The sequence below is a fragment of the Meleagris gallopavo genome, chromosome 1 (genome assembly GCF_905368555.1).
Source record: "Meleagris gallopavo chromosome 1, MGAL_WU_HG_1.1, whole genome shotgun sequence".
NCBI lineage: Eukaryota > Metazoa > Chordata > Aves > Galliformes > Phasianidae > Meleagris > Meleagris gallopavo.
In genome coordinates this window covers 127,939,659-127,967,433 of record NC_139404.1, presented here as the reverse complement: position 1 = coordinate 127,967,433, position 27,775 = coordinate 127,939,659, and the positions used below count along the sequence as shown (strand labels likewise).

At 45.3% G+C, this 27,775-nt stretch overlaps 2 protein-coding genes across 3 annotated transcripts; both read left to right on the top strand.

Moving 5' to 3' along the window:
- Positions 1-3,523: 3,523 nt before the first annotated feature.
- On the top strand, positions 3,524-15,857 carry RGN (regucalcin). Its single transcript, XM_085213354.1, has 7 exons — positions 3,524-3,673; positions 3,913-4,077; positions 6,085-6,267; positions 7,504-7,719; positions 8,996-9,127; positions 14,636-14,790; positions 15,579-15,857. Exons 2-7 carry the CDS (start codon positions 3,915-3,917, stop codon positions 15,627-15,629), a joined length of 900 nt encoding a protein of 299 aa, XP_085069480.1. The 5' UTR covers positions 3,524-3,673; positions 3,913-3,914; the 3' UTR covers positions 15,630-15,857.
- A 3,856-nt stretch (positions 15,858-19,713) lies between these two features.
- On the top strand, positions 19,714-27,349 carry LOC100549042 (regucalcin-like). 2 transcript variants are annotated; one of them, XM_019622594.2, is made up of 7 exons: positions 19,714-19,947; positions 21,328-21,496; positions 21,798-21,980; positions 23,550-23,765; positions 24,787-24,918; positions 25,123-25,277; positions 26,754-27,349. In XM_019622594.2, the coding sequence occupies exons 1-7, from the start codon at positions 19,810-19,812 to the stop codon at positions 26,808-26,810; spliced, it is 1,050 nt and encodes a 349-aa protein (XP_019478139.2). In that variant the 5' UTR covers positions 19,714-19,809; the 3' UTR covers positions 26,811-27,349. The 2 variants fall into 2 exon arrangements, with proteins under 2 accessions (XP_019478139.2, XP_085072993.1); XM_085216867.1 differs by lacking the exon at positions 19,714-19,947 and having other exon boundaries at positions 21,329-21,496; positions 26,747-27,349.
- The last annotated feature ends 426 nt before the right edge of the window (positions 27,350-27,775 follow it).

Here is a 27,775-nt window from a genome sequence, read left to right as displayed (position 1 = left end):
TTGGGCTCCATTTGCATCTGGATGGATAGAGCCAGACGGCAGCTCCACTCCTCAGGATTGTTCTGCTATCTCTGAAAGGGCACAGGCTTACCTTGGTCTCCCCTGGTCTCCCCTGGCCAAAATAAGACTAAAGGCGGAGAACTGGGTAGGCCAGGTGATGTGGAATAACTGTGAGCAAGTCATCGTTTACATGGGTCACAGGCAGCTAATCCGGAAAACAGACTTCTCTCGAATTGTCTGATTGAATGCACTGAATTAAACTCAGAGCAGTTGTCCCAAACCTGCAGTTAATTTGAGGTTTGCTTCTGACTTGGGCCTGAAGAAGGGCTTGTGTGCCTGAGAGCTGCGAACACTGAGGGCACTGTTACTGATACTGCCTCCATTGTGGCTGTAATTCTGCAGCTGCCACAGGACGTATCAATGATCTTTCTTTTTCCCAAGGCAAGCAAAATGCAAATCCAGGCCACATGGGGTACAAAGAGCAGGAAAGCAAGGCATTAGGAAACATTTCTTGGCCATGCTCCACTGGAAGAATGCTCACCCTTTCTGAGGCGCCCTGTTCCTCACTGGAGGAGCGGAGAGCTGGGGAGGCCCAGCATGACACTTGAGCTTTGTGAGGTGCCCTGGGATGGCAGGAACTTGTGCTAGCAGGTGCTGTGCTGACATAGGAACTGGGAGGCACATGTGGCAGTGTGAGGGGTGTTTGCGAAACCATCTGCAGCGAGAGGGGCCACACCACGTATTTGGTTACAGCACTCCGTTCTGAGGTGTGCAATGTTTTTACTTGGGTTTGTGCCCAGTACACAAGAAATGATGCTCAAAGAAGCCTGTCCAATAAATCTTAATAAGTAAAGGGTACCTTTGATAGTTCTGTGACAGAAACTGGTCTTTTAAGGCTAAATGCTTTGATACAACTTCATGGTAATTTGGTGCAATCCTTTTTAGAAAAGATCTCCCCCATTTAGGACTCCTAATCCATTCTGCGTTCTCTTCCTTGACAGCGTGCTAGCAAGGTATGTTAGACTTGAGGTACCATATAAAATAAACAGTGGGCACAAGTTTGCTGCTTACCAGCCTTGTGCTGCCTTCTCTCAAGGAGATGTTTGCAAAGCAGGTAAATGCTGAGCTTTGGCAAATGTTCAAATCACGTGAGCGCTTACAGACATGGTTGTGATCACCCAGAGCAGTACATGGCTGTGAGCTCTCAGCATGCTCACCTGCCTGCTGCTTGCTGACAGATGAAAGCTTGATCCAGGCAGGAAAGCTCATTCCATGAATGATGTTTGCCTGAAAACAAACGCACAGCAGTGTCCACTTCTCGTCTTGCTTTCCCCAGCTACGTACTAAGAAAAGTAAATAAAGACAAGACAGAGATGGCTCTAAAAATGAAGAAACAGCAGGGTTGGGCTCATGAAAAAGAAGAAGGAACTGCAGCCTCTCAGGAACCTGCACATGCAAGAATAGCTTTCTTTTTACAAGCCATGAAGTTGTCCACCACCCCCTCTTGTTGGGTGGGGCTACTTTTTCCCCTTGTGGGATCTCTCGTGCCTTGTGCTATTAGTGGTTGTGATAATGCACCACTCCCATGCAACTGGATTACAGTGAGTGCAAGGAGCCCTTCCAGGTGCAGCAACAGACGGGCCCACCAAGCACCGATGAGCCACTGGCTGGTGGGAAGCCACAGGGATGCTGTGTGCCCCTTAGCACTCATCGAGTGGTAAACACTGTGGTTGCAGTGCAGCAGCAGGAAGTGGCCAGCTCCTTTGGCATCTCTCTTCCCTCTCCTGGTAAACCTGAGGCCGAGTCACTCTTGATGAAATCACTCATGAGTGAATAAACCCACAAATTCCTCTGTTTTGTCTTTCAGCAAGCCTGGGTTAGCAATTACAGAAAAGTCGAAGGAGGAGCACTGTGCCACATAACTAGAGGTCTAAGTTCAAAATATTTGACGCTTTGGCAGAAGGGAGAATTGGTGTTGTAACCTGGAGTGCGCATCATCTGTTAATTTTCACCCAAGGTGTGTGTCAATACACAGCTTGTTTTGATGCTCCCTAACCACACTGGCAAAGGCTGAGGTCAGTGAGGAGCGCAGAGGCTTGCTGGTGTGTCAGGGCTGTGAGCATCTCCTGCTGGCAAAGGCAGAGAGCTGTTGATTGGCCGCGCATCCAACGGCCTCACTGTGTACAAGGGCACCTGGAGAGCAGCACACATGGCTGAGCTTTGTGAAAAGCGACAGCTGAGTTTCAACTTACCTCTGTACTTGGTACTGGTGAGGCTTCACCTTGAGTATTGTGTTCAGTTTTGGGCCTTTCAATACAAGAAAGACATCAAGACCTTGGAGAGTGTCCAGAGAAGGGTAATGAAGCTGCGAGGAGTCTGGAGCACAAATCTTATGAGCTAAAGGAACTTAGTTCAGTCTGGAGAAGAGGAGGCTCAGGGGAGACCTTAGTAGTCTCTACAACTACTTGAAGGGAGGTTGTAATGAGATGGGAGTTGGCCTCTTCAACCAGATAATAGCAATAGGGGGAGAGGAAATGATGGCCTCAGATTGTGCCAGGGGAGATTCAGGTTGGATAATGAGAAAATTTTCATCTAAGAAGAGCGGTGAGGCAGTGTCCACCATCCAGGGAGTTGGTGTAGACACTGTCCCTGAAGGTGTTCAAGAACCGTGTGGATGTGGCACTGAGGGACATGGTCAGTGGGCATGGGCTGGTGGTTGGACTAAGTGATCTCAGAGGTCTTTTCCAACCTTTATGATACTATGATTAACTTCTCAATTAATTTTGTCTTTTTTTTTTTTTTTAACTTTCCTTGTGAAATGCACAAAACCCAGAGCTACTGTGGTACTTCTTTTTCCTGGATGTTTGCTTTCTGTGCTGGCAGTCAGTAATAACATGCCTTGGGTGACAGAATCACAGAATGGCCAGGGTTGGAAAGGACCTGAAGGATCATGAATCTCCAACTCCCCTGCCACATGCAGGGCCACCAACCTCCCCATTTAATACTCGACCAGGCTGCCCAGGGCCCCATCCAAGCTGGCCTTGAACACCTCCAGGGACGGGGCATCCACAACCTCTCTGGGCAGCCTGTTCCAGCACCTCACCACACTCTCTGAAAAGAACTCCCCCTCCTAACATCCAACCTAAATCTCCCCTCCCCCAACTTAAAACCGTTTTCCCTTGTCCTGCTGTTATCTACCCTTTCAAGGAGTTGATTCCCCTCCTGTTTGTAGGCTCCCTTTAGGTACTGAAAGGCTGCAATGAGGTCACCCCGCAGCCTTCTTTTCTCCAGGCTGAACAAGCCCAGCTCCCTCAGCCTGTCGTCGTAGGGGAGGATTCCGTGATTCTGTGATCGAGGTGAGAGCACTATGAGTGAAATCGCGCTGTTCTGTGCGCAAACCCGACTCAGGGCCACGAAAGCGCGGCTGTTCGCCTCGGGGCTCAATGGCTCCGGAAGAAGCACTGCAACTACGTGACCCCGCGCTGTGCCGCCGTCGGCCCTCTGCCCAACCCGGCTCAGCCCCCGCCCCGCAGTGCCCCGGGGAGGGCCGCAGGCCGGGCACGGCCTCGCGCCGCTGCCCCTCGGCCCCGGGTTGGCGTGGCCGCCTCCCCCGCCTCCCGCCGTATAAGAGCGGCGGCGTCGGGCCGGGCGCGGCGGTGCGGGCCGGCAGCAGGTAGGCGCGCTGTTGCCGGCGGGATCGACTCTTTCTTTCTTTCAGGCAGAGTCGCAACGCCCGGCGAGAGCGGCGGCGCCGAGAGAGGCGCGGCGGAGCGGCCGGGGAGGGCCGGGCACGGGCCTGGGCCGAGCGGTCCCCGTGCTGGCCGTGACGGCTTCGCGGTGGGGAGCCGCGTGTGCCCGGCCGCGCTGCTCTCTTGCTGCCCGCAGATGTGTACAGCTGTGCTTTCCCCTCAGGTATGTCCTCCGTGAAGATCGAGTGCATCGGGAGTGACCGCTACAGGCTCGGGGAGTCTCCGGTGTGGGACGAGAAGGAGAACTCGCTGCTGTACGTGGACATCACGGGCAGGAAGGTGTGCCGCTGGGATGCGGCCAGCGGGCAGGTGCAGGCTGTGTCCGTGGGTAAGGAGCTGCTGTGATGCTTGGTGGTGCAAGTTCTTTGAGTTCTTTACAGAGAGAGTGGTGAGGTGCTGGAACAGGCTGCCCAGAGAGGTTGTGGATGCCCCGTTGCTGGAGCTGTTCAAGGCCAGCTTGGATGGGGCCCTGGGCAGCCTGGTCGAGTATTAAATGGGGAAGTTGGTGGCCCTGCCTGTGGCAGGGGGGTTGGAGCTTCATGATCCTTCAGGTCCTTTCCAACCCTGGCTATTCTGTAATCTGGAAGCATTGTTTCCCAAACTCCTTTCCCCTGACCTGGCTGCAGCAGTGCCGCTGCCCACCCTCTGCATCACTGGCTTGGGCCGCATCTGTGTGATCATAGAATCATAGAGCTGTTGGAGTTGGAAGGGACTCTTAAAGGTCCAACCACCCTGCAATGAACAGGGACACCTACAGCTACATCAGATTGCTCAGAGCTCCATCCACCACTTCTCTGGACAACCTGTTCCAGTGCCTCACCACCCGTATTGTAAAAAAAACTTCTTCCTTATACCCAATTCAAATCTCTTTTAGTTTGAAACCATTTCCCCTTGTCCCATCACAACAGACCATGCTAAAGAGTCTGTCCCTTCTTCCTTATAGTCCCCATTTAGATACAGAAAGGCCGCTCTCAGGTCTCCTGATCAGCCTCTGCAAACGTAGGAGGGATAGCAGCTGAAGTAGCTGCTCTTCAGGTTTTTTTTTGTTTTTTTGTTTTTTAGCTTCCTTCCATTTTCTCTGTTTAGTAGTAAGATAGTCATAATGAATAGCTGTGCCTTTGAGGATATCATAATTTATAGACAAGAGAAAAAAGAACACTCAGAGAGTGTCACGTAGTTAAAATAGTGGGTTGATGTCCGAAGTAGAAAATGAGAGAAATGATGCATTACTGAAGCTCACAGAGAATTACGGTAGCCCCACAGTTAGCAACAGCTTCAGATGCCCTTTAGACACCGCTATGGCCGTACAGCCACCTTCCTGTGCAGCTCAGAATGGTGTTGCAAAGAAGGGCAGTTCCAAATGGATGCTCCTCAGCAAAGCCCTCTAGGTGGCTGCGGCCAAGCCAGATGTGAGGGCTAGAATGGTTGCTTACACTGTGTTTATGTGGAGCAGTGTGGTGGCTGCTTCCATCTTTCCGGCCTGCTGTACCCTTTCTCCTGCAGTGCTTTATCAGGAAGAAGAAAGCGGCACCCACTTGCCAGCATAGCTGAGCCAGGACTACCTGCAGCTTCAGCAGAGTGCTCATACACCTGAGTGGGACAGTTAGCCATGCTGAACCTGAAATGAGTGCTGCTCCTCAGAGTTCTGGGGCTGGTGGCACTGTGATCCTGCAGCTTGGGGAGACAAGGGTGCCATATCGATACACTGCTGCCTGTGCTGCACGTGTACATCTTCAGCAGGGCCCAGCAGAGCTCCTGGCAGCCCTGGTTCATTCAGTGGGCCATATGAAAAGGTGAATGTGCCCTCTTTGCAAATAGAGGCATGGAGAAAGCAAAGGTCTGGGAAGTACTGGAGTGGCTGGAACACTTCGCACTCTAAAGCTCTGCCCTCGTGTAGCTCCCCATTCCCCATGCGCACATGCAGTTGGGCACTGCCTGCATCATGTTTCTTATGTGGTGGTGTCTCTGGTGGGGCTAGAAACCAAAGGGCGCCACGAGCTGGTGGCCAGCAGGAAGCAGCTCCTTTTGGCAGCATGGATGGCTTATGGTGGTTGTAAGCATTAGCAAACTATATCTTTACAAAGCTATAAATACAGCAAATGTTTTAGTTAGAGAGTTGATGATCAGTCCCATGCATATTCCTAAGGCTTTTCTGTTAAATTCTATCTCAGATTTTATTGCTCTATTTAAAGTTGCTCTCCTTTATGTTGCATCTGATTGGAGACTTTTACAGAGATGTTATCTTCACACTCATTTCTTCTTTTTTTTTTTTTTTTAATTAACTGCTGTATACTAATCTGCCATTACTGACACTTTCCTCCCTTCCTGTTTTTAGATGCTCCTGTGAGCTCTGTGGCTCTTCGGAAGTCGGGGGATTATGTCATCACACTGGGAACCAGGTTTGCTGCTTTGAAATGGAAAGAGCAATTGGTAACCACCATTGCTCAGGTGGACAGAGATAAAGCAAAGAACCGATTCAACGATGGGAAAGTAGATCCTGCAGGGAGGTATTTTGCAGGTATGCTGCATCTGGTTCCTTTCTGTGGCTGCTCAGTGCTTGCCCTGTTCCTCCTCTGTGGTTTTACTGTCAGCATGCAGCAGTCAGTTGGAGATGTAGTATTGGTTTGTACTCAATACATATATAAAAATACAAATTATATAGTTCACGTATGTTTTTATATGTAGTTTATAGCAAGGATTTTTTGTCTTCCATTTTTCAGTCCCACTTAGAAATGTATTTGGATCACCTGGTCACCACCTAATCAGGATTCTTTTTGTAAAAAGAGGGCTGCTATTCAGTGCAGTTGGAAGGGACCCTTAAAGGTCCAACCTCCCTGCAATGAACAGGGTCTAGGTCTGCCTAGTTTAAGACACCTTGTCTTCACCCTGTTGGTATGCTCATTTTGAGTTCTGACAAAGTGCGAATGGAAATACTGGAGCACAGAGAGGAGAAGGCCTAGGAGTATCTTATCCACGGCTGTAAGAACCTGGTGGGGTGATGGGAAAGGAGGGGAGATCTGGATTCTGCTCAGTGGTACTTGGGACAAGAGGTTGTAGATTGACATTAAGGAAATTGTGTGTAAATGTAAGAGAACTGTGTTGCTTGTCATCTGTTAGGATGGTCAGGCAGTGGAGCAGGTTTCCCACAGCAGCTATGCTGTCTCCATCTCTGGAGATATTCAAGACCAGACTGACCTTGGTCTTGAGCAACATGCTCTGAGCAGGAGTGAGACTAGATGACAGTCAGAGGTATCTTCCTGTCTCAGCCATCTCCTGGTTCTCTCCTGGCTTTAAGAGCACTGCTCGGTGCACCTGCTGTGCAGTTAGGTCTTCAGGTTTACCTTAGCCTGTTTTTCTGCATCCTCTCAAGAACCACTGTCAGCTGACAACATAGGTCCACAAAGATTAATTTTTGTAAGACAGTTTCTGAGGGAAAGTATTTCCTACAATACAAAATGTTAAGGTATGTTGGAAATTAAGTGTTGCCAACACCTTTATTTTTGAAAGTAAAAGGATTTTGCAGAAGTTGGACTGCATGCCATTTCAGCAGTCAAAACAAAGGTTGTGTTTTGTCATCTGCTAGATGCGAGCACTTCTGAAATCTGCCTTCCTCTTTGGTTCTTCCCTGAATTTCTGAAGCCCCTGCGCTGCTCCCTTCTCCTACTGTTAGTGTGGGCATCGTCACAGCGAGGGGCTGCCACCAAACCCTGTTCATTCCCTTTGAACCTGCTTTCTGCCCTATGGCCCTGCACAGGTACGATGGCTGAAGAGATTCGACCCGCAGTGCTGGAGCCTCGCCAGGGCTCCCTGTACACTCTTTGCCCTGACCACTCTGTGGTGAAGCACTTTGATCAGGTGGACATTTCCAATGGGCTGGACTGGTCGCTGGATCACAAAACCTTCTTTTACATTGACAGCTTGTCCTACTCAGTGGATGCCTTTGATTATGACCTCCAAACTGGAAAAATTGGTACGAACCGTGGTATTTTAAAGTAGTCATTTGTGTTTGAAGATTGTGGTGTTAGTTTTCAGTCTGGTTACTACCAAGATGATGAATTATGTTCTGAGCTTCGCGTGCGCTTCTTCACAATCCTCCTTAGAACAAAGCAGCAGAAGCCATATTAAAATTCATCTGTGCCCCCATAGGTCTATATCTCAAACAAACCAGAGGCAATTGCTAGGATAAAATATTTCAATTGCGTGATGGAGTTTGAGTAGTAATCTGGACTCCTGTTACTAAACATGATCTGATCTGATCTTCCTGCATAAAAAGGGCAGTGTTCCTTGTATGCTTAGATTTCTGTGGCTGCATGAGGCTAGCTTTTCAAAACTGCTGCTAGGCTTCTCTAGATTTTTTTTCACCCTATTTTCTTTTTTAAATCCCAAGCAGACAGATCTTAGCAACAGCTGGAAATCAGTAACTCAAAAGTCTTCTTCCTTCACTCATTTAAAACAAAGCAAAACAAGCCCATAAGGGCTCCTACATGCTTGGGCAAAACAAAAATTTGACTTGGACTAAGAAATTGCTTTTGAATGCACAGACTGCAGGATTTTGCCTTAAAAGAATCCTGACAATTTGAAATATTGTTAATTTTAAAACATTTTAAATCATTTTAGGTGTAGCATCTTGTCCTGATGTGTTTACTACATTTTTGGTTTATGACTTATTTTTTTCTTTAGGAAATGGTGTGGTTCTCCCTCCTTCCCCCTGCTTATTTTTCTGTGGGCAATCTGATAATCCCTGGGAGCACAAAGGAAACTCATTAAAAGCATTGCAACATATGAGAAACATTGAAGTTGTCAGAGCATAAAATAAACAATGTTGGAAAGTTGGTTTTAATTTTCTTTAATAACAGTGGATAGAAGTTCAGATAGAACTATTTGTTTTTAAGTTGACAGTGTGCCTTTGAAGTTATTGCTTTTCCTAAATCTCTGTTTATATAAACTCTCAGTTTATGTAGCTGAAGGTCAGTTTTGTGTTGTAACACTGATAATTGGCATGTTTCAGCAGTCTGATGAAAATCTCCAGTTCTCTGACTGGAAGCAAGCCATACTTGAAAGAATTCAGTCTGCTTTCAGAATGCGTAGTTCATGTTCTGAATATATATATATTCATATATATATTTATTTATTTTTAAAATAATTAATTTATATTCTAAATCATTAGTTTTTATTCTAAATATGGAGCATGAGTGATACACCAGAAGAGAGCATCTCTTAGTTGTACTTTTTGTTCTACCTTGCAGGCAACCGTAGGAGTATATACAAACTGGAAAAAGAGGAGAACATTCCTGATGGGATGTGCATTGATACAGAAGGCAAACTCTGGGTTGCATGCTACAATGGTGGGAGAGTGATTCGCCTCGATCCTCAGACAGGTGAGTCCTTGCAAAGACTGCATTAAAAAAAAAAAAAGTGAGTTTTTTCTTCTCTCCTCAACACAGATATGGTACAACTGTTATTCTTAAGTCTTTTTTTTTTTTTTTTAATTTTTAGTTAGTTTGGTTTTTTTTAGCAAGTGTCTTTTATTGCTTCTAGAAGTTAGCTTTGTAAATAAGTTTCCATTGTTCCCAGGCTCTGTTGTGTTGGAAAAGGTAAAGCTGCAGTGAGGAATTACTGTTACACATGTGAATTGTTTGAGTTAAAATAGAACATTTGAATAGAACATGAAAATAGTTAGACTTACGAAAATCATCAAGTCCAACTGCCTGATTGATTCAGGACTAACCAGAAGTTTAAGCATATTATAGAGGGCATTGTCCAAATGCATCTCGAATGCTGACGGGTGTGGGACTCCAAGCACCTCTCTAGGAAGCCTGTTCCTATGTCTGACCACCTAAATGGTAAATACATGTTTCCTAATGCCCAGTCTGAACCTCCCCTTATGCAGCTTTGTGCTGTTCTGTCCTGACATCTGTTCCCAGGAGCAGAGCCTGGCATCTCCCTCTGCTTTCCCTACTCAGGGAACTGCAGGGAGCAGTGAGATGCAGCACCCAGCACTCTTTATTGAATTTCATGCCACTGCTGATTGCCCAATGCTCTAGTCTATCTAGATTCCTCTGCAAGGCCAGTTCCACACTTAGTATGGCATGACATGTATCTGTTCATCTCATAGCTGGGCTACTTGTTCAGAAGGATGCAGTGAGGGATGATATTGAAGGCCTTACTAGAATCAAGAAAGATTACATCCTCTTCATCTACCAAGCGTGTGACCTTCCTGTAGAAAGGTATCAAATCGCTAAGATAGGACTTTCCCTTGACGAACTCATGTGGATTATGCCTGATAATAGGTTTGTTCTTTAAGTGCCTTTTTATAGCACCCAGAACGATCTCTATAATTTTTCTGGGTACTGAGTTTAGGCTAACAGCTCTATAGTTTTGTACGTCTTCTTTTATACCCTTCTTGTAGCTGGGTGGAACATCAGCTGGCTTCCAGTCAGTGGGGATCTCACCAGGCTTCCTCAGTCTTTGGTGGACTGTTGAGAGTTGTTCAGCTATAATGTGCTGTCTTCTTCAGCACTCTGAAGTCCATTCCTGTCAGGCCTCATAGATTTCTGAACATTCAACTGTTACAAATGGTCCCTTACAGTTTCAGTGGCCAGAAATGGAAAGTCAGCACTCCCCCAGTCATGGTCTTCCAAGTCAGAGGATTGGGCAGCTCAAGATCTGTCATTAATATTAAAATATATATTAACATTAATATTAAAAACAGGCAAAAAAGGTACTAAATATGACTCCGACTTTTCCTGATCCCCTACTCGCTAGGTGACCATCTGCACAATCCAGTGTTTTCCTTAGGCCTCTTCTCACTCTTGACATATTTAGAACAACTTATTTTGTTGTCGGACACCACACTGGCCAGTATGACTTGTTGACACAATGAGATTGCCTGCTCTTGGGCTCTTGAAAGCTGGTTCTTAAAAATCAACCAGCTCTCCCAGACCCCTAAACACTCCAGAGCTGATTCCCAGGGTGCCAACTCTGCTGGCCCTTTTTCTCCTTACACCAAAAGTGTTGAACTCAGCTAATTCATTATCACAGTGGCCAAGATGGCCACCTACCATTGCTACCTACCATCAGCCTTCTCAGTTCTCAACAGCGGGTTCAGTAGGGCACCTTTCCTAGTTGGCTCGCTAAGTACTTGTAACAGGAAGTGATCTTCAGCCTTCTTTTGGAATTTTGCAGACTTACATGTCATGGCAGTATGATATTTTCAGCTGGTGTCCGGGAAGTTGAAATTTGCCATAAGGATGATGCCAGTGGATCCAAAAATTTCTCCTAGCTGCCTTTGGAGCAGCTCGTCTGTGTTATCACCCTTGGTAGGTAGGCAATAGCTAAGCATCCATAGTGACATCCTCTTGTATCCACCAAAGATTTACCATCCTCTTGCAACCTCTAAATTGAACATCATATTCACCTTTACTGGTAATAAATGGCGTGGAAAATTATTGATAAGCCATGAAATGATAATGGAGATTTAAGCCTTTTTTTTTTTTTTTTCTTGCTTTTTTAACATGGTGTTTTGTTTTGGGCACCCTGCTGAAGTTAATACAAGTTTCACATGACTCTGATGCCAGCAACATTTTTTTTTTATTGTTGAACGTTATTTGCATGATAAATTTTGCAACTGAAATCATAAAAAAAATATTTAATGAATCCCGCAGCATTTTATCATTCCCACAGTAATGTCTTGGGTGTGCCCATTGTCTGAGTCTGCCATGTATTGCTACTCCCATTTCATCTTTGGTGGTCTGCCAGGCATGATTTTGTCTGGGTATAAACTCTTGAAAAGCACTTGAGAAAGACTGAACCACACTGTCTGCAAGAGGCTAGTGGGTGAGAATGAGAACTTGTTTTTGACAAGTCTCAGACAGCTCAGGTTTGCATGATGCAGCGCAGGATCTGCTGTGCTGGTCCTGCTCTAACAGAAGTCATGGGGTTTTATGGGGCTGCAGACTAAGGGATGCCAGCATCCCTTGATGTGGGCCTGTTCTGCAGCATGCTGCAGAACCTGACGTGTGCACCAAGTAGGCTGCCAGCTCTCTTCTGACTCCTCCAGGGTCTTAACTGAGGTTCAGGTGGCCTTTTCCCTTCTCTTTTTTATTTATATCCATCCAAGGCTCTGCCAACCTGTGGAACTTCCTCCTGTCCTGCAGGACATAACCCCAGGAGGACAAAGCTCCAGCTGGGAGATCCCAGCAGCTCTGGGCAAGAAGACTTGTTGGTTTGGCATCTTTTCTAAATGTAGCTTCTGAGGTTCAGGGTGAAGCAGGTTTTCAGGTTGAGGCTTCTTTAGCCTAGATGGCTGCTGCCATTGGATTCAGGATGTGCTACAGGGAAAGGCTGTGCTGACTGATCCCACTGGCTTTCCAGGGGCTCAAAAGGGATGTCTAACTTGTGCGTGTGCCATCTCTTGTCCAGTCACTTAGTGATCTGGTTTTATGAAACCATGCCTTTTAATGGGAAATTAGTTATTTTCCAATTCTTCTTCAACAATAATTTTTTGTATCCCTTGATTGTACAGGGTTTCTGAAAGATTTGTTAAAGTTTTTCTCATCTAGAGACACCAAACATAAAAAAATACTTTTTTGGGTGGATTTCAGAGCATCCAGGTGTGGATTTTCTCACATCTCCAGGAAGATGTTGCTCATCTCAGAGTTTTGTAAACAGTATCATCCAGGCTGTTCCCCGCTGGGACCACTTTGCAGATGCAATCAGGGCCTCTTCCCTTATCTCATGGACTCATGCCTCTTCTCCTTTGATGCGTGTTTTCACCCTCTGAATACCCTTCCCTCTCCTTTTTGCTCAGACTTTGTGTCAGACAGTTTTTTTGGATGGCCTCTGGAGTGTTTTACAAGACACCACGTAACCCATATAGCGTTGTAATCTCTCCACTTCCAGCTGACTGAGTAACCACTAAGTGCTGCTGGAGCCTGTTGGCAGGATCATTGCCTTGGAACTCATTTTGGTCCTCGTCACTCCCAGGCAACACACAGGGCTTCTTCTCACCCAATTTTCTAAATATTTAGATAAATTTACTTTTCTCAGGGAAAAAAAAGAAGGAGGTAACTATATTTGTATATAACCTAAGCACCACTACACTGATAATGATTTTTTTTTTTTTAACTTATTTTGATTTTTACTTTAATCACTGTGGGTCAGTGTCAAAGAAGCTTGTTATGCAACATAAGGAATCTCAGAGTCAAACTTCCCTGTCTGTTTCACACAAGAGGTTCTTTCACCACTGTTAGCTTGCTATTTTCTTTCATTTATTTTGGAAATGAAAGCAAGACAGTATGAAAGTATCCAGCTCTTGTGTGAGGGCATTTAGTAAAACAAAAACAAACTCACACATCCCTCTCAGTCCAAGGTTTGGGTAGATGGGTTACATTCATGTCCCTTAGTCCTGCACCATGTGCCATACTGTAACTTAGGCTGCACAGCCAGTGTATCTTCTCACACCAAAACAGAGCCCAAATAATCCGTGGGGAGCAGCAACCCCAACCAGGTGTGTCTGAGCCAAAATTGTGGCAGAACTGTACCTATGGCTTAATTAACATAGAATCACAGAATCCTTTGAGTTGGAAGGGACCTTTAATGGTCATTGAGTCCAACTCTCTGGCAATGAACAGGGATACCTACAGCTACATCTTTCTTTTTCACTGTGCCTGTGCCCTGCTCAGTATTGTAGAAAGATGAAGCCATTTGGTGTGTGCTTCTGTCAGTTCTTTGCAGTTCTGATACTGCATTGCAGAAGACAAAAGCGCAGCTTGTTGGGCGAGGCAAAAGGTTTTAGAGGACATAATAAACAAGGCAAAAGTGCTTTGATAAACACATCCTGGGAAATGTTACCCTACTCGTAAGCTGACCAAAAAGTTCTCAGAGGTGTCCAGCAGACCCAGTTTTCCATTTTTTTTTCATTCTTTTGTAGAATTCCCAATATCAAGGTTGGTATTCTGCTGTTTCAGCACATCACTGAACAGTGTGTTACTGTAAGGGGACCAAGTCTTGTGCACACATAACTGAAGACCCAGGGAAATCATGTATTTTGTAAGGGATTCAAATGTATTTCTAGAAAGTGAAAGTCAGTTGTAGATAAACAAGACAGGCATGATGGCTACAAGCCATTATTATATTGCCCAGAATTTGGAGGAGTTGTAGAAAAATCTTCTTTGAAGTGTCTCAGCAGTCTTTTGGTTAACTCCAGAGGCAATCTGTTTACTTCTGTCATTAGGATGGTAGTTATTTCTTGGCATAATAAATGCATAATATTTATGGTAGCCCTGAGTTTTTTTGTAAACTTCAGACGTGTCCCATGATCTCTATTTTATGCAAGCTTTATTTGAAAGGTTATTAAAATTTCAGGAAAATCTTCTAGGAATTAATCTTCCTTAACTTCAGGCAGTGGCGGCGTAGCGAGAGCTGCACGAGCTCTGCTCGCTCCAGGCTTCCTTTGTAGTTAAAACAGAGAAGTCAGCAGGTCTGGGGCGGGTTTCATGTGACCTGTTTTAGGGAGGAATTAAATCCCATTTCCATTGCCTATATGGCAGCCTAGATGATGAGCTCAGATGTGGATGTCTGTGCTATGGATGTTAGCATTTAATTAGAGGACATGCTCTAATTTGGGATTTGGGTCGCGATTCATTTGTGATAACTGAGATTGAAACTTGTCAAATAACACCTGATTGGCAGCAGTGTGGCTAACAGAAACCTGTCTTCTGTGTCCCAGTGTCTATGAGTGTGCTGAAACACAGCATGGGACCTCCCAGGGCCTCCCTGTTTGCTTCTGTGGAGTGCCTGACTCCACATGGCTTATTTGCAATAATTTGTTTAAATTTTTTGCTGTAAGTAGACAAACAAGAAACAGCATGCATGCTTTTCTCCAGGAAAAAGAATCCAGACGGTGAAGCTTCCTGTTGACAAGACGACTTCCTGCTGCTTTGGAGGAAAGGATTATTCAGAGATGTATGTGACTTCTGCCAGCGATGGGATGGATAGAGAGTGGCTCTCAAAGCAGCCGCAGGCTGGTGGGGTTTTCAAGGTGAATGATTCTTTTTCCTTTCATTTTAGAAGGCCATTTTTTTCCTCCTGCACTTAGACAACACGACAGTTGGAGTGGTGGGAAGAGGGAGGAGGGTGGTTGTTAGAATGCCATTCATACATGTGAAGTTCATATTTTTGATTCCTGTTGCAGGAGGAGAAACTTAAATGTATTCAGAGATTTGAAAATGTTTCTTTGTTTAAAATTTATTACTGGCGACATCCATACTACCAAATAAAATGGATTGGGAAATGTTCTGTAGGCCCTGCAATACATGGCATATTGTAGCTGACAGTGCAAATTTCCTATGCCCTCACCTGTTCTTACTGCTCCCCTCCCAGGAGGGAGTTTTCTGTTTATTATGGGAAGCTGTTTTGTATCCTAAACAATGGCAGATAAAAACATCTGCTTTTATTTACTCTCTAGATAGTTATAACTAAATTCTCTCTTTAAAAAATACCTCACCTGAGGATTGTGTTTTAAAGACCCTGCACTTCTGTATAGATGGGGGGAATTACAGAACTATGGCTTGGCAGCATCTGAGAAGAGGCTTTTGGGGAATGGATGATGGACTGAGGAGTGGCCTCTGGCCTGTGATTGCTTAGTGTGTAAAGAGTGTGGGTTGAAATTCCAGCCTGTGTTAAGCTGGATACACAGCGCAGTAGTATGTCGGGTTGGACACCATCCTTTTCTAAATTAAAGCAGTTCTGATTGTGAAAGAAGAGTGTTCCATAGTGGTGACTTACTGCATTTATCTTTTTTTTCCCCCTCTCTTTTTTTTTTGGTAGATCACTGGGCTTGGCGTGAAAGGAATCCCACCATATCCATTTGCGGGTTAGATGTGCGCTCTTCGGAATGGATTCAAGAAAACTGACTTAAGTAAGACAAGTCAGAAGGTCTTATCTGGGTGTTCAGCATCTTTTGCCTTGAAACCATAATTACGCTATCTCATCAAGAAAGGATGAAAAACTAATGAAATATGTGGAATATTTTTAGACTGAGGTATCTGACGGTATATTTTGTTGTAGTAAAAGATTCTCACGCTAATAAAGTATTGGATATTGTAACTTTCTCCTCTAGTGAAATAATTTGTTTCCCGAGCGACCTGGACAGGCTGGAGAAGTGGGCCCATGAGGTTCAGTAAGGCCAAGTGCAGGGTGCTGCACTTGAGTTGGGGCAATCCCAGGTATTTATACAAACTGGGGAAAGATCTCCTCGAGAGCAGCCCTGTGGAGAAGGACTTGGGAGTCCTGGTGGACGAGAAGCTGGACATGAGCCAGCAGTGTGCGCTTGCAGCCCAAAAGGCCAACTGTGTTCTGGGCTGCATTAAAAGGGTGGCCAACAGGGAGAGGGAGGTGATTGTCCCATTATACTCAATTATTGTGAGGCTCCATTTGGAGTACTGTGTCCAGGCCTGGGGCCCCCAGCACAAGAAAGACATGGATCTCTTGGAATGGGTCCAGAGGAGGGCCACAAAAGATGATCAGAGGGCTGGAGCACCTCTCCTGTGAGGAAAGGTTGAGGAGACTGGGCTTGTTTAGCTTGGAAAAGAGAAGGCTCTGGGTAGACCTCATTGTGATCATCCAGTACTTGAAGGGAGCGTATAAACAGGAAGAGGAATGGCTGTTTACAAGGGCAGATAGTGATAGGACAAAGAGGAATGGTTTTAAACTGAGACGGGAGATTTAGGTTAGATATTAGGAGGAAGTTTTTCACACAGAAGGTGGTGACACACTGGAACAGGTTGCCCAAGGAGGTTGTGGATGCCCCATCCCTGGAGGCATTCAAGGCCAGGCTGGATGTGGCTCTGGGCAGCCTGGTCTGCTGGTTGGCGACCCAGCACATAGCAGGGGGGTTGAAACTAGATGATCGTTGTGGTCCTTTTCAACCCAGGGCACTCTATGATTCATGACTGTGATTCTATGAAAGTTTTTTCTTTCTGTTGTTTATTCTCCTACCTCATTTGCAGTTTGCTTCATGTTTACGGGAGAGGTGACAGCACTCTCACTGGTGTGAGAGGTCCTCTTGGAGTTGGGTTTGTCATTGCCAGCCAAGAGGCACAAAGATACACAGGGCCCAAACCCCCTATCCTCTGCTCCATGTGTGGGGGGCTGCAGGCAGGCACGTTGGGCACACACCTCTGTACCCGCTGCTTTGGGAAGGTGGGCAGGCACAGGAGACTTACCTAGAAATTATAGGAAGACATGCTCTCCCTTTCACAAGGTCACATGCTGCACTTCTTCCAGCCAGTTTCAGAGGCACCGAGTGGTGAGGAAGAGCCCACTCTGCTGACAGAGCTGTGCTTACCACGTTGCCAAAACCTGGCTGCACTCCAGCAGCCCTCAATGCCAAAGCAAGAGCTGCCTCCAGCATCCTGGGAAGTGGGACGTATTCCAACTGGAGCTTCCTGACAGAGCATGGGCCTACAAATGGTCCGAGCAGTTGCCGCTGCCCAGCCTTTCCCTCCCACCTGCTGGCTCCCTCCATGGGGAAGGCTTCCTGGCTTTTGTTCAGTCTCTGTCTTATTAATGGCACTTACTTGATTTCGTGTTGGGTTGAGCAAGAGCCCAATGACAGGAGAAACTGTATCAGGAGGAGCAGCTGCTGTGCCCTGAGGGGTTTTTCATCCTCGTGACCAAAATCTATAGTCATAGGTGAAGCGTATTTATTCCCAACCAAGCTGGGGAAATCTCAAATAATCCTTTGCAGGTAAAAGGGCTCTGCCAGAATTAAAGCAGGTAGCACTGTGTGCCGGGGGAGCTGCAGCTCTGCCCAGCTGAAGGTCGGGAAGGGACCATCTCAGTCCTACAGAAAGGTGAACCCTCAAGAAGGTCCTCCTCTGGTTTTTGGACAGCAGCGTTGAGTGGATTTCTGCTGAGGTGAGTGGCTGTCTGGAGTGTGTTAGTGACTGTGTTTTCACGAGCTCTAACCATGTCGCTTGTCACCAGGACAGCACTACTGGCTGGAGGAGGGAACTGTCTAGCTGAAGAAAGACTTTAAGGGCTGGGGATGGTCAAATTATATGCAGAGCAAAGTTTCCAGAGGGAGTAAAGTTGAAGTGTACTCTAAGGAGAAGAAGCTATGCAAGTGTAATTCAGGGTCTAGTGAAAAAAGGAGAGGAGCGACAGATTTGCTGAACACTTGCATAGTCGCAGTAACAAATTCAGTGCTATTGTCTGAGTGCATGCCTGTAGGTAACACGAGAGAAATAGCAGTATTTAAATACTGCATTAATATGCATGGTGTGCTAGTGCTTCGCTACACTCCCCCAGCTGCATTGCTGGGAAGAGCTGGGGCCTATAAGAAGCAGCACCAGAGCAGATCAGCAGGGCTGGAGCCCAGCAGGAAGCACTGCAAGGGAGCAGGGAGCCCCAGACACAGGTACAGGTACAGGTACAGGTACAGGTACAGGTACAGGTACAGGGGTGTGTGGCCAACTTTGCTTTACATTCATGCTTTGCAAACTGACAGAGTTAGAGGCAGATTAAAGTGCATAGTGGAGGTTGCTGCATGTTTGCACCACTTGTGCCCAGGGACCGCAAAGCGTCTGAGATGGCCTCTGGGAAGGCAGAAATGGACTGGGGGCAGAACTTTGTTGGGGTCCAGGTGCACCAGTGAGTACATCATGTCTGGGGTGGTGTGAGGACGTCTTCAGTGCTGTAGGCCTGGGGGTCCCTGGGCAGGGGGACAGCAGGAACCTCCAGTTGCACCCAAGCTGCTTGCTGACCAGGCAATGTGCGCAATTTGCTTGTTACTGTGTAAAGGAAAAGTTTTCCTGCCTTTGCATGACTTGGCTTGTATGTGGCGGGGGAGGTCAAGTAACCAGAACAAAAGAGCTGAGCAGGAAATATGGTTTTCTCCATTAAAATTCCTTTAGGAAAAATGCTAGTGGGAAATTTATATATATATATTTATATATATAGAATGATATATAGAATGGTGTGTGTATATATATAATTCTACATGAAATCTTCAGAGGTATAATTGTATAATTTTAGGTGGAAAGAAAGTATGATGCAAAATGAGTAGTGCCGCAAGGTAGATATTAGGAAAAATGCCTTCTCAGAAGGATTGGTGAGGCAGCGGCACAGGCTGCTCAGGGAGGTGGTGGAGTCACCATCCCCGGAGGTATGGATGTGGCACTGAGGGGCATGGTTAGCAGGCATGGTGGGGATGGGCTGGTACTTGGACTGGATGATCACTGAACTCTTTTCCAACCTTAATTTTACGATTCTGTGGTAGAGGTGGAAGGTCCGTGCTGTGGTGCAGCCTGGGGCTTATCCTCAGCTCAGGCACAGCTGTGAGAGCTTGGCAGGAGCTGGAGCTGGGAGTGCTACTGGCTTTGGTGAGGAACGTTAGAGCGTCTCTGGCTTAGGGCTCTAAAGTTGTTATCTCTGGGTTTGAAACAATGATGACTGTGATCTAACTCAGTTATTTACTTATCTGGGTGAATAATTTGACCATCAGCTTAGAGTGTTTGTTACGTTCTTTCATAGGTAAGGAAATGCATTGCTTCCGTGTGCCAGTTCAGGACAGGCTCCTGCCACGGGCCAGGATGCCATGGGTGGCCCTGGCTTTCTCCCAGCCATGTCCCTGCCATGTTCCTGTCTGCTCCTCACATCGTTATTACCTTTGAATCATAAAATACCCCTAGTTAAGAGGATCATCAAATCCAACTCCTGACTCCATACAGGACCACCCTCCCTCTGCAGGGCAGGTTGGGCGGGAAAAGGCACTCTGCATCACCCACCTGCACTTCCATAGACCAAAAAATGGCCGATGCCAGACAAGGGAGAAAAAATAAAGTCTGGGAAGCCACCCCCACACACCTTTTTGTCACCCGAAATACTCATTTGCACCTAAATTGGGGAAGATGGGGCTGGCCCCAGGGCACGTGTGGGGTGCAGTGTCTCTCTTCCTCTCCTGCTCTCATGACACAAGAAAACACTGAGCAAGGATTTTTCCCATTGTATATTGTGCTGCTCACCCGCTCGGCCCGCGGCCTCACTTGCTGACTGCATGGAAAGCACGGCCGGCTTCCTGCCTGCTGCTGATAGCATCAGCTCTTACTCATTTTTAATCAGCTCTGAAAACAGCAGCCAGTTTCATGCTGGAAAACAGGCATTGGCCCTAGTCCTGCAACCCTTTCCTCGGCAGGTGTGTTGTTTTGATTACCCACGGAGTTTCACATTGTTGCCCTACAGCTTGATGGAAGCGCTCAGCTGCTTGGCCCAGGGAAGATGGTGCTTACAATTCCTCGCTGTACACGGCTGCTGTTGCTCTGCTGTCTGTTGTCTTGTGCAGAACTTTGGCTTGAAATTCAAAATGGAATGATGTCTGCTGACAGGGGAGGGAGTAAAACAGAAAGGGATCCTTGTAAGGCCAGTTATTGACTTGAATTGGCTTTGCTTTTCATTTTCACGTGGATGTTTTGACATTAGTTCTTCATTCCTAAGAGGAAATAACGTGTACAGCCTCATTCTCGTAATGGATTCAGGAGGCTGAAATGCTGATGACATTCTGCAGAGAGGATACAGCCAGAGTGATCGGGATGTTTTTAGCCTCTTCTGTTCTTTTTGGGGAGAATATGGCAAGATTTGGTGGTTTCTGCTTGGAAGTATTATTTTTTTTATTGCACGCTCATTGCTGACACGTTAGTGCTGTGGGCAGCAGCTGTGAGGTGCTGCACAAAATGGAGTTTTAGGAGTTTTTTTCTGGCATCTCACAGTGTATTTGGATTTTACTTTAGACATAATGTTGTCTGCGTCTTCAGTGAAGTATAGTGTCAAAGCAGAGATCCAGAGATGCTCTGTACATATTGCAAATAGAAGGCATATAGACATAGCAGTTGGGCAAAGAACCAATGAGATCAAATAACTACCAATCCCGTACCCTAATGTGTACAGACAAAATTGCTTCTTAGTGATTAGTGTGTTGACTCTGCACTCTCAGAATCTTCTTCGTATACTGTTTCTGGGGAGAGAAGGTTATATTCTAGGACAAAACCAATTGTCTTGACCTCACCTTAGGACCAAAGAGCGAGAACGGTCCATGCTTCCAAAATATGAGCATTTTCGCTCATGGTGATTACTGGCTCTTCCCACTTAACTTTAAGCTGTTAGTGCTAATGAATTATCAGCAAATCTTATCCTCAGCTCACCTGCTGGGAAACAATGCCTGCAAAACAATAGTAGGCTATAGGAAGAGTATTGTGTCAGGGGCTGGCCAGCTTCCAGGGCACATCTCTCATCTCTAACGGGTGGGTGCAGCAGTGACACCTCTGTCAGCGCTGACTGTGGGAGCCAAGGCCCCCTCTGTTTTGCAATAGCTGTGTAAAGGAGGTGATTGCTCAAACCAGAGCAGGTAGGATAAAACCTGAGACCACAGAAATGTCACAGGAGCCTCCTATATTACTCCACTGTTTGGGATTTGAGAGACTTTGCCAGTCACAAATTCCACTTTTAAGCACTGTCAGGATGAAAAATGCACACACTGGGAGCTTTTCATAAAATCAGTTCCTGACTCTCTTCCCCTCAGGCCATGTCCTCTTCCATCAGAATTGAATCTGTCATGAAGGAGAAGAACCGGATGGGAGAATGCCCGGTCTGGGAAGAACGGGAGAACGCGCTCGTCTATGTTGACATTAATGGCCAGAAAGTCTGCCGCTGGAGTGCGATCAGCCATGAGGTGCAGTGCGTGTCTGTGGGTAAGGACACAACTGTCGTGGGTATTCACTTGTCTCAGGAGTCTCCTCTGTGTCTGCAGAGGGAATGGCTTAGTCCCAAGGGCTGTGCGTTCCCTGAAGGTGGGGATATTTGAAGGATGTGGAGATGGCAAGATGTGGTCCTTGAAGATGTCGCAGAGGTGACTGGAGAAATGTTGCCTTTGCTTTGTTTGCATCAACTGGGCCTTTCTTGGGCCAGGGGTGCCCTTGGAGAGGTGGGGGAGGTCAGGGCTGCTGGTCGGCCCGGAGGTAACCATCTTTTCCTGCTCCCTCTCACCCACAGATGCCCGTGTCAGCTCTGTGGCCCTGCGGCAGCGTGGGGGCTATGTCATCACCCTGGGGACCAGGTTTGCCTTTCTGGACTGGGACACCCAGAAGGTCACCACCATCCTCGAGCTTGAGCAGGATAAACCCAACAACAGGTTCAATGATGGCAAAGTGGATCCAAAGGGGAGGTATTTTGCTGGTGAGTCCCTAGCAGAATTTTCCTCTGGAGCAAAGAGAAACCAATGACGGTGTGTTTTATGTAGTGCATTTTATTCCATGTCAACTCCTTTGTTGAGTTCCCCACAAAAACCACTGTCGCCAGTGTGGGCGATCTTGTGAGTGCTGTGCTCAGCTGCTGCTTCAGCCTCCGATCACCCAGAGGAGGAGGACATGCAATCCTGAATCCTTTGATCTAGGTGAGGGCAGGGGCTGCCCACAAGGATTGTCAGGCAGGAAGGCTCTGCTTCTACTTGGCAGATGGCATTTCCCAAAAACCTGCAGCATGTGGGAAATGATGCTGGCAGAAAGCCTCTGGCTGCCACTGGTTGCAATGCAGCCAGGGTGCCCCTGTGCTTGTTTTCCTCTCAAGCACAGCCATCCACAGCGGGAGCAGAGAGCGACTGATGAGAGAGGAAATGGCCCCACACTTTATCTGCTAGCCAGCCATGTCGTCCTCTTTTGTATTTGCTAAAATCAGCAAATACCTTTGGCTCCCAGTTATACTTTAGGGATGATGCGTCACTGGACTTAAGAGTGAGAATAGGAGAGAAATTCAAGAAAATCTGCTTTGTACACCTGCTCCTAGCTGTGCAGAGTGGATCAGTGATTTCAAAAGCAGCTATGGCCAAATGTTGTAAAAGTAACTCAGAAATCTTACAGTATATGAGACCAACTGAAACAGATTGTCGCAGCTGAAAGAAAACGTAAATACTCCTTATCGCAAGCTTACTACCCCTCATTGCTGAATTCTCTCTTTGGAAAAGGTGAATCAGAACTAAACAATGAGTGCAACACTGAAGAGTAATTTGATTTTTTAAAAATCTCAACTCTGTTATTTCTTTACTGTTTTTCGAGGAAGCCATGTGATTTACAGCACCTATATTTTGAGGTCACAGTGCATTTGAATAATAAAAGTAGCCCACAAAAAAAAACAAGAGCATATGACACTTGCCTGCATCCTTTTTTTTCTTTGAGGGCTGTAAGCAAAACCTCAGCCTTTGGTGTCTTGTGGCTTTGTTCTCACTCTTGCTGCCTAAGACTGAAAGCTCACGGACATGCAGAAACTCGTCCTGCCATTGGCCAGGATCACTTCCCAAGAACAGCTCCTCTTCTCTATCTCACCATTCTGACAGCACCCAGTTTGCCCCATTCTCACTGCCATGAGGAGATAATTTTTCTCTTCTTCTTCCACCCTGCTGTTTCCCACATGGCTTTTACCACCCTCTGGTGTATAGGACCTCTCCAGGCCCATTTCTACAAACTCTCCATCCCACAATGTCTCCACAGTTCAGCTGCTTTGTCACCGAGTGTTACCTTGGGTTGGAGATGTTCTCATTATTTGAGACTACCTGGGAAATGTATACTATTGCACTAGAGCATTCAATATCCAGTGAATAATAGCTGAAGTCACTAAAGCTTAAAGGAGTGTGACAACAATGCCTGTTGCTAGGACTTCTTGCTAAAAGTTAAAGGAAGCTTCTGGCCAAGCAGGTTCCTGTGGGAACAAGCTTTTCCATCCTAAGCAACACTTCTCCTGCTTTCATTTCAGGCACGATGGCTGAGGAGACAGCACCAGGGGTCCGAGCAAGACGGCAAGGGGCTCTCTATACTCTTTTCCCTGACCTATCAGTAATAAAACAGTTAGACCAAGTGGACATCTCCAATGGTCTGGATTGGTCCCTGGACCACAGGACCTTCTTTCACATTGACAGCCTGGCGTACGCTGTGCATGCCTTCAACTATGACTTATGCACTGGAAAGATTGGTACACACACTTTTTTGAGTTCTCAAGGAGTGTTTTTGCTCTTTATGCAGCAAGGCTGGGGAGTGTAATATGTTGTGGTTTATCTGATCTCATATCTTGTGGTTACAGCTTCTTAGCAGGCTGACTGTGATTTTTCTTGAGTTTAGTTATATGGCAGGTGCACTTGGTGAACTATCTTTTGGCAGTCCTTTGACTTTAGCACTTTCAGCTGGATAGATGGCTTGTGTTTAGAACAGTCCCCAAGGAGCTGCAGGGATGAAGCCATTTATCCTGGGAATTAGATTATGCTAACAAGGGTGCTGTTTATTCTCGACTGCCATCTACTGGAATGCTTCAATTATTTTCACTTCATAAACGTGAATGCAGAATTAGCATGCAAGTATGTCACAGAAATGTATTTTAAAAAACAAATTATCATTGCTACTCATTTTCTCATTTTCAGTTTCTCATTTCTGAAGGTAAAATTATCTGAAGATGTTGGATAAATTTCACATAAAGTCATTTTCTAAACAAATATTTTTTATGCAGAAAGGAAATTCAAATATGAGCTTGACTGATAGAACCTCAGTCAAAACTGTGAAGTATTTTTGGGCTGTATCAAGCTGTTATGCTCTGTGGGAGTTGGAACAGCTGAACTTTCATCCCTTGTGCTCCGGTCAGTGTGACCTTGGTGTAATCATGGGTGAAAATCATACAAAATAATTGCAATTGCTCAGATTGCTGCTTTTTCTGCTGTCCAAATTTTAGGAGAAAGGATTTCTAAAACAGATTTGATGAAGATTTTCTCCCCAAAATATGAAATCCCAATGTTCCCTGTCCTGCCTACGTTTGGTGCAGGCCCTGTGCCGTAGCCCATGTGATACCCAGGCCTAATCAAAATGGAGGGCTTTGCTGGCCCTCAAAATAAGTGCAATTCTTGATCTTTGCTTGAGAGAGAGAGATAATTACTGATATTCAAATTCAGGGATGCCTTGCTCATAACGAGACACTCCTGGAGAGCTGTCTCATGCCTCTCCTGCAGCCTGCCCCAGACTGGTGTACCACTTGGAGGAGGAGGAGCGGATGCCCGACGGGATGTGCATTGATGCAGAGGGGAAGCTCTGGGTGGCCTGCATTGATGGAGGAAGAGTGATCCGCATCGATCCAGAGACAGGTGAGATTTGCTCCGAGGACAGCCTGCCTGAGCAGCCAGGCCTCCAAGGGCACCTCTGGAGGAGACCACTCCTGAGCTTGGCTCCACAGCAAGGGCAGTGCCTTCTGAGTAAACAACCATAGCTATGATACCTTCGCTCATGGTGATTTCACATTTACATCCTCCCTGTAAAAAGGGAATTGGAAACTCTCGTATTTTTTCCAGGAAAAAGAATCCAAACTGTGAGGCTGCCGACTTCAAGGATCACCTCCTGCTGCTTTGGAGGAAAGGACTACACGGAGATGTACGTGACGTCTGCCTACGATGGGCTGGACGAGGCCACCCTCGCCAAGGAGCCTCAGGCAGGAGAGATATTCAAGGTGATGGGATTTGAGATCTTTCTGTAAATTAGACCTCTCAGGCCTGCAGCTCCTATGTTCGCCTGTTTATATAGCATGTTCTGTAATATACTGTAAGGAAATAAGTCACCAGAGCAAAACTTTGCATCCCATTCCGCCAGATTGTGATATATATATATTTTTTTGGATGTTAAAAGTGGGCTCTACATTTTAAATAATTAACAATCCACATTTTTTTTTCCAGGGCTCTTAAATCCAAAGGTTTTTTTCTGTCTTCATTTTTCAGTCCATCTGCTCTACAGTTGCGTTTGCTATCGTTCCTTGGAGGTTGCCCATAGTGTAGAAAGGAAGGGCTATTAGTGAGGGAAATGGAAAAAAAATTAAACTGTATTATCAGTTTGGCAATAGATGAAGACGTTCTAGGAGAGATGGGGCTCTAATCTGGGATCTGAGTCCTTCTAATGGAAAGCAGTGCTTGGAAGAGATTTTCTGTGGCTGAGAACTAGTACATCTCTCAAACAGCAGAGTTTAGAGGCCACAAGAGAATTAAATATCAAAAGGTTATTATGAACTTTTTTTATCTCCTTTCCTCAGTCCTCCAGCTATAAAAGGGAATTGGTATTTTCCAAACTCACATGTGGGCAAAGCTGTTTAAAAATCGCTATGACTTGTTTCGGTAAAACAATACTACATGTAATGCTTACTAATAATGTGTAAATTACCAAAATTTGTGACCAGTGCTTAATAATCTTAAAGTTCTTCATGCTCTAAGATTCTAAAGAGCTCCATGTAATGACTCTTTTTTGGCTCTTCTTAAAGCAAGAGACTCTTAATGTAGGGATAGGTTGCTATGATATTTTTTTACACAATATTTGAATGTTTTTATTGTGCTCAGTCATTGATTTATTTTTTCTTTCTTTCTTTCTTCTTTCTTTCTTTCTCTTTCTTCTTCTTTCTCTTTCTTTCTTTCTTTCTTTCTTTCTTTCTTTCTTTCTCTTCTTCTTTCTTTCTTTCTTTCTTTCTTTCTTCCTTCCTTTCTTTCTTTCTTTCTTTCTTCTTCTCTTTCTTTCTTTCTTTCTTTCTTCTTTCTTTCTTCTTTTCTTTCTTTCTTTCTTTCTTTCTTTTTCTTTCTTCTTCTTTCTTTCTTTCTTTCTTTCTTTCTTTCTTCTTTCTTTCTTTCTTTCTTTCTTCTTCTTTCTTCTTCTTTCTTTCCTTTTCTTTCTTTCTTTCTTCTTTTCTTTTCTTTCTTTCTCTCTTTCTTCTTTCTTCCTTTTCTTTCTTTCTTCTCTTTCTTTCTTTCTTCTTCTTTCTTCCTTTTCTCTTTCTTCTTTCTTCTTCTTTCTTTCTTTCTTTTTTCTTTCTTTCTTTCTTTCTTTCTTTTCTTCTTCTTCTTTTTCTTTCTTTCTTTCTTTCTTTCTTTTTTCTTTCTTTCTTTCTTTCTTTCTTTCTTTCTTTCTTTCTTTTTTCTTTCTTTCTTTCTTTTTAAAAAGATAACAGGCCTGGGTGTTAAAGGGCTCCCACAGAATTTTTTTGCTGCTTAGAAGTCACCACTAAGTGACAAATGAGAAGTGCTTGCCTCTTGTAGTAATTCTGGGAAGGAAGAAGAAGTCCAATGAACTACAGAATCCATCCCTGCAAGGATTTCTAAACCCATGATTGAGAATGTGCTTGTTTGGAACTGAAGATATTCCTTCTTCTGTGGGCCCATGGTAGGTTACAATAGGTCAGAGAGGTAAAGTGTTACAACTTGACATCTTCTGTGACTTTACATAAACTTCTTTGAGCTTGAGCTTAGTTTTTTTGAGCTTTCTGATGACCAGCTCTGGATTTTCATGCCTGTGGTTCCCAAAGCAGATCTGGCTCCTGGTCTGTCTCTTCATGAGACAATGATGTAAGAGAAATGATATAGCTGATTTTAATGCACATTTTGAGAGTAATAACTGGAACAGGACTGCTCCTTTGCTGTGGGCTTTCATCTCTCATTTGGAGTATTCAGGCTCCAATTTTAGGTTCTAGGCTGTTTCCATTTGCTTTGTCACAAATTCTTCTGTTTTGCCTTTAGGCCACCATTCATGCCATGAAAATAAACTACACAACCACATTTAAAAGGTGTTTATGGATTATTATTTTTTTCTGCGTTCAGTTATTATCATGAAAAAGCTGAGAAACCACATACAGTTGGTTTGCAGGCAGGTTCTGAGTTACCAGGGTCATAGAATATAGCCTATGATACTGAAAACTGCTCTATAGAACTGTCCTACCAGAGATCATATTTGCACATGGATGTCTGGACTTCCCTTTGCTTTCTATACCTTCTGACTGCATGTATGGCTTCAGCTTCCTATTGCATAAAAGGCTCCTCTCTTTATCTCCTACTTCAAGTCTTGCTTTTTCCCCCTTCCTTTTAGTTTTTCTTCTCTTCCCTCTGAGTTACTTTCTCTATTTAGAGTAATGTCAATTTTGGTCAGCATTCTGTTGTTTCTTTATGGTTCATTTTGCTCATTATCAGGTTCATATGT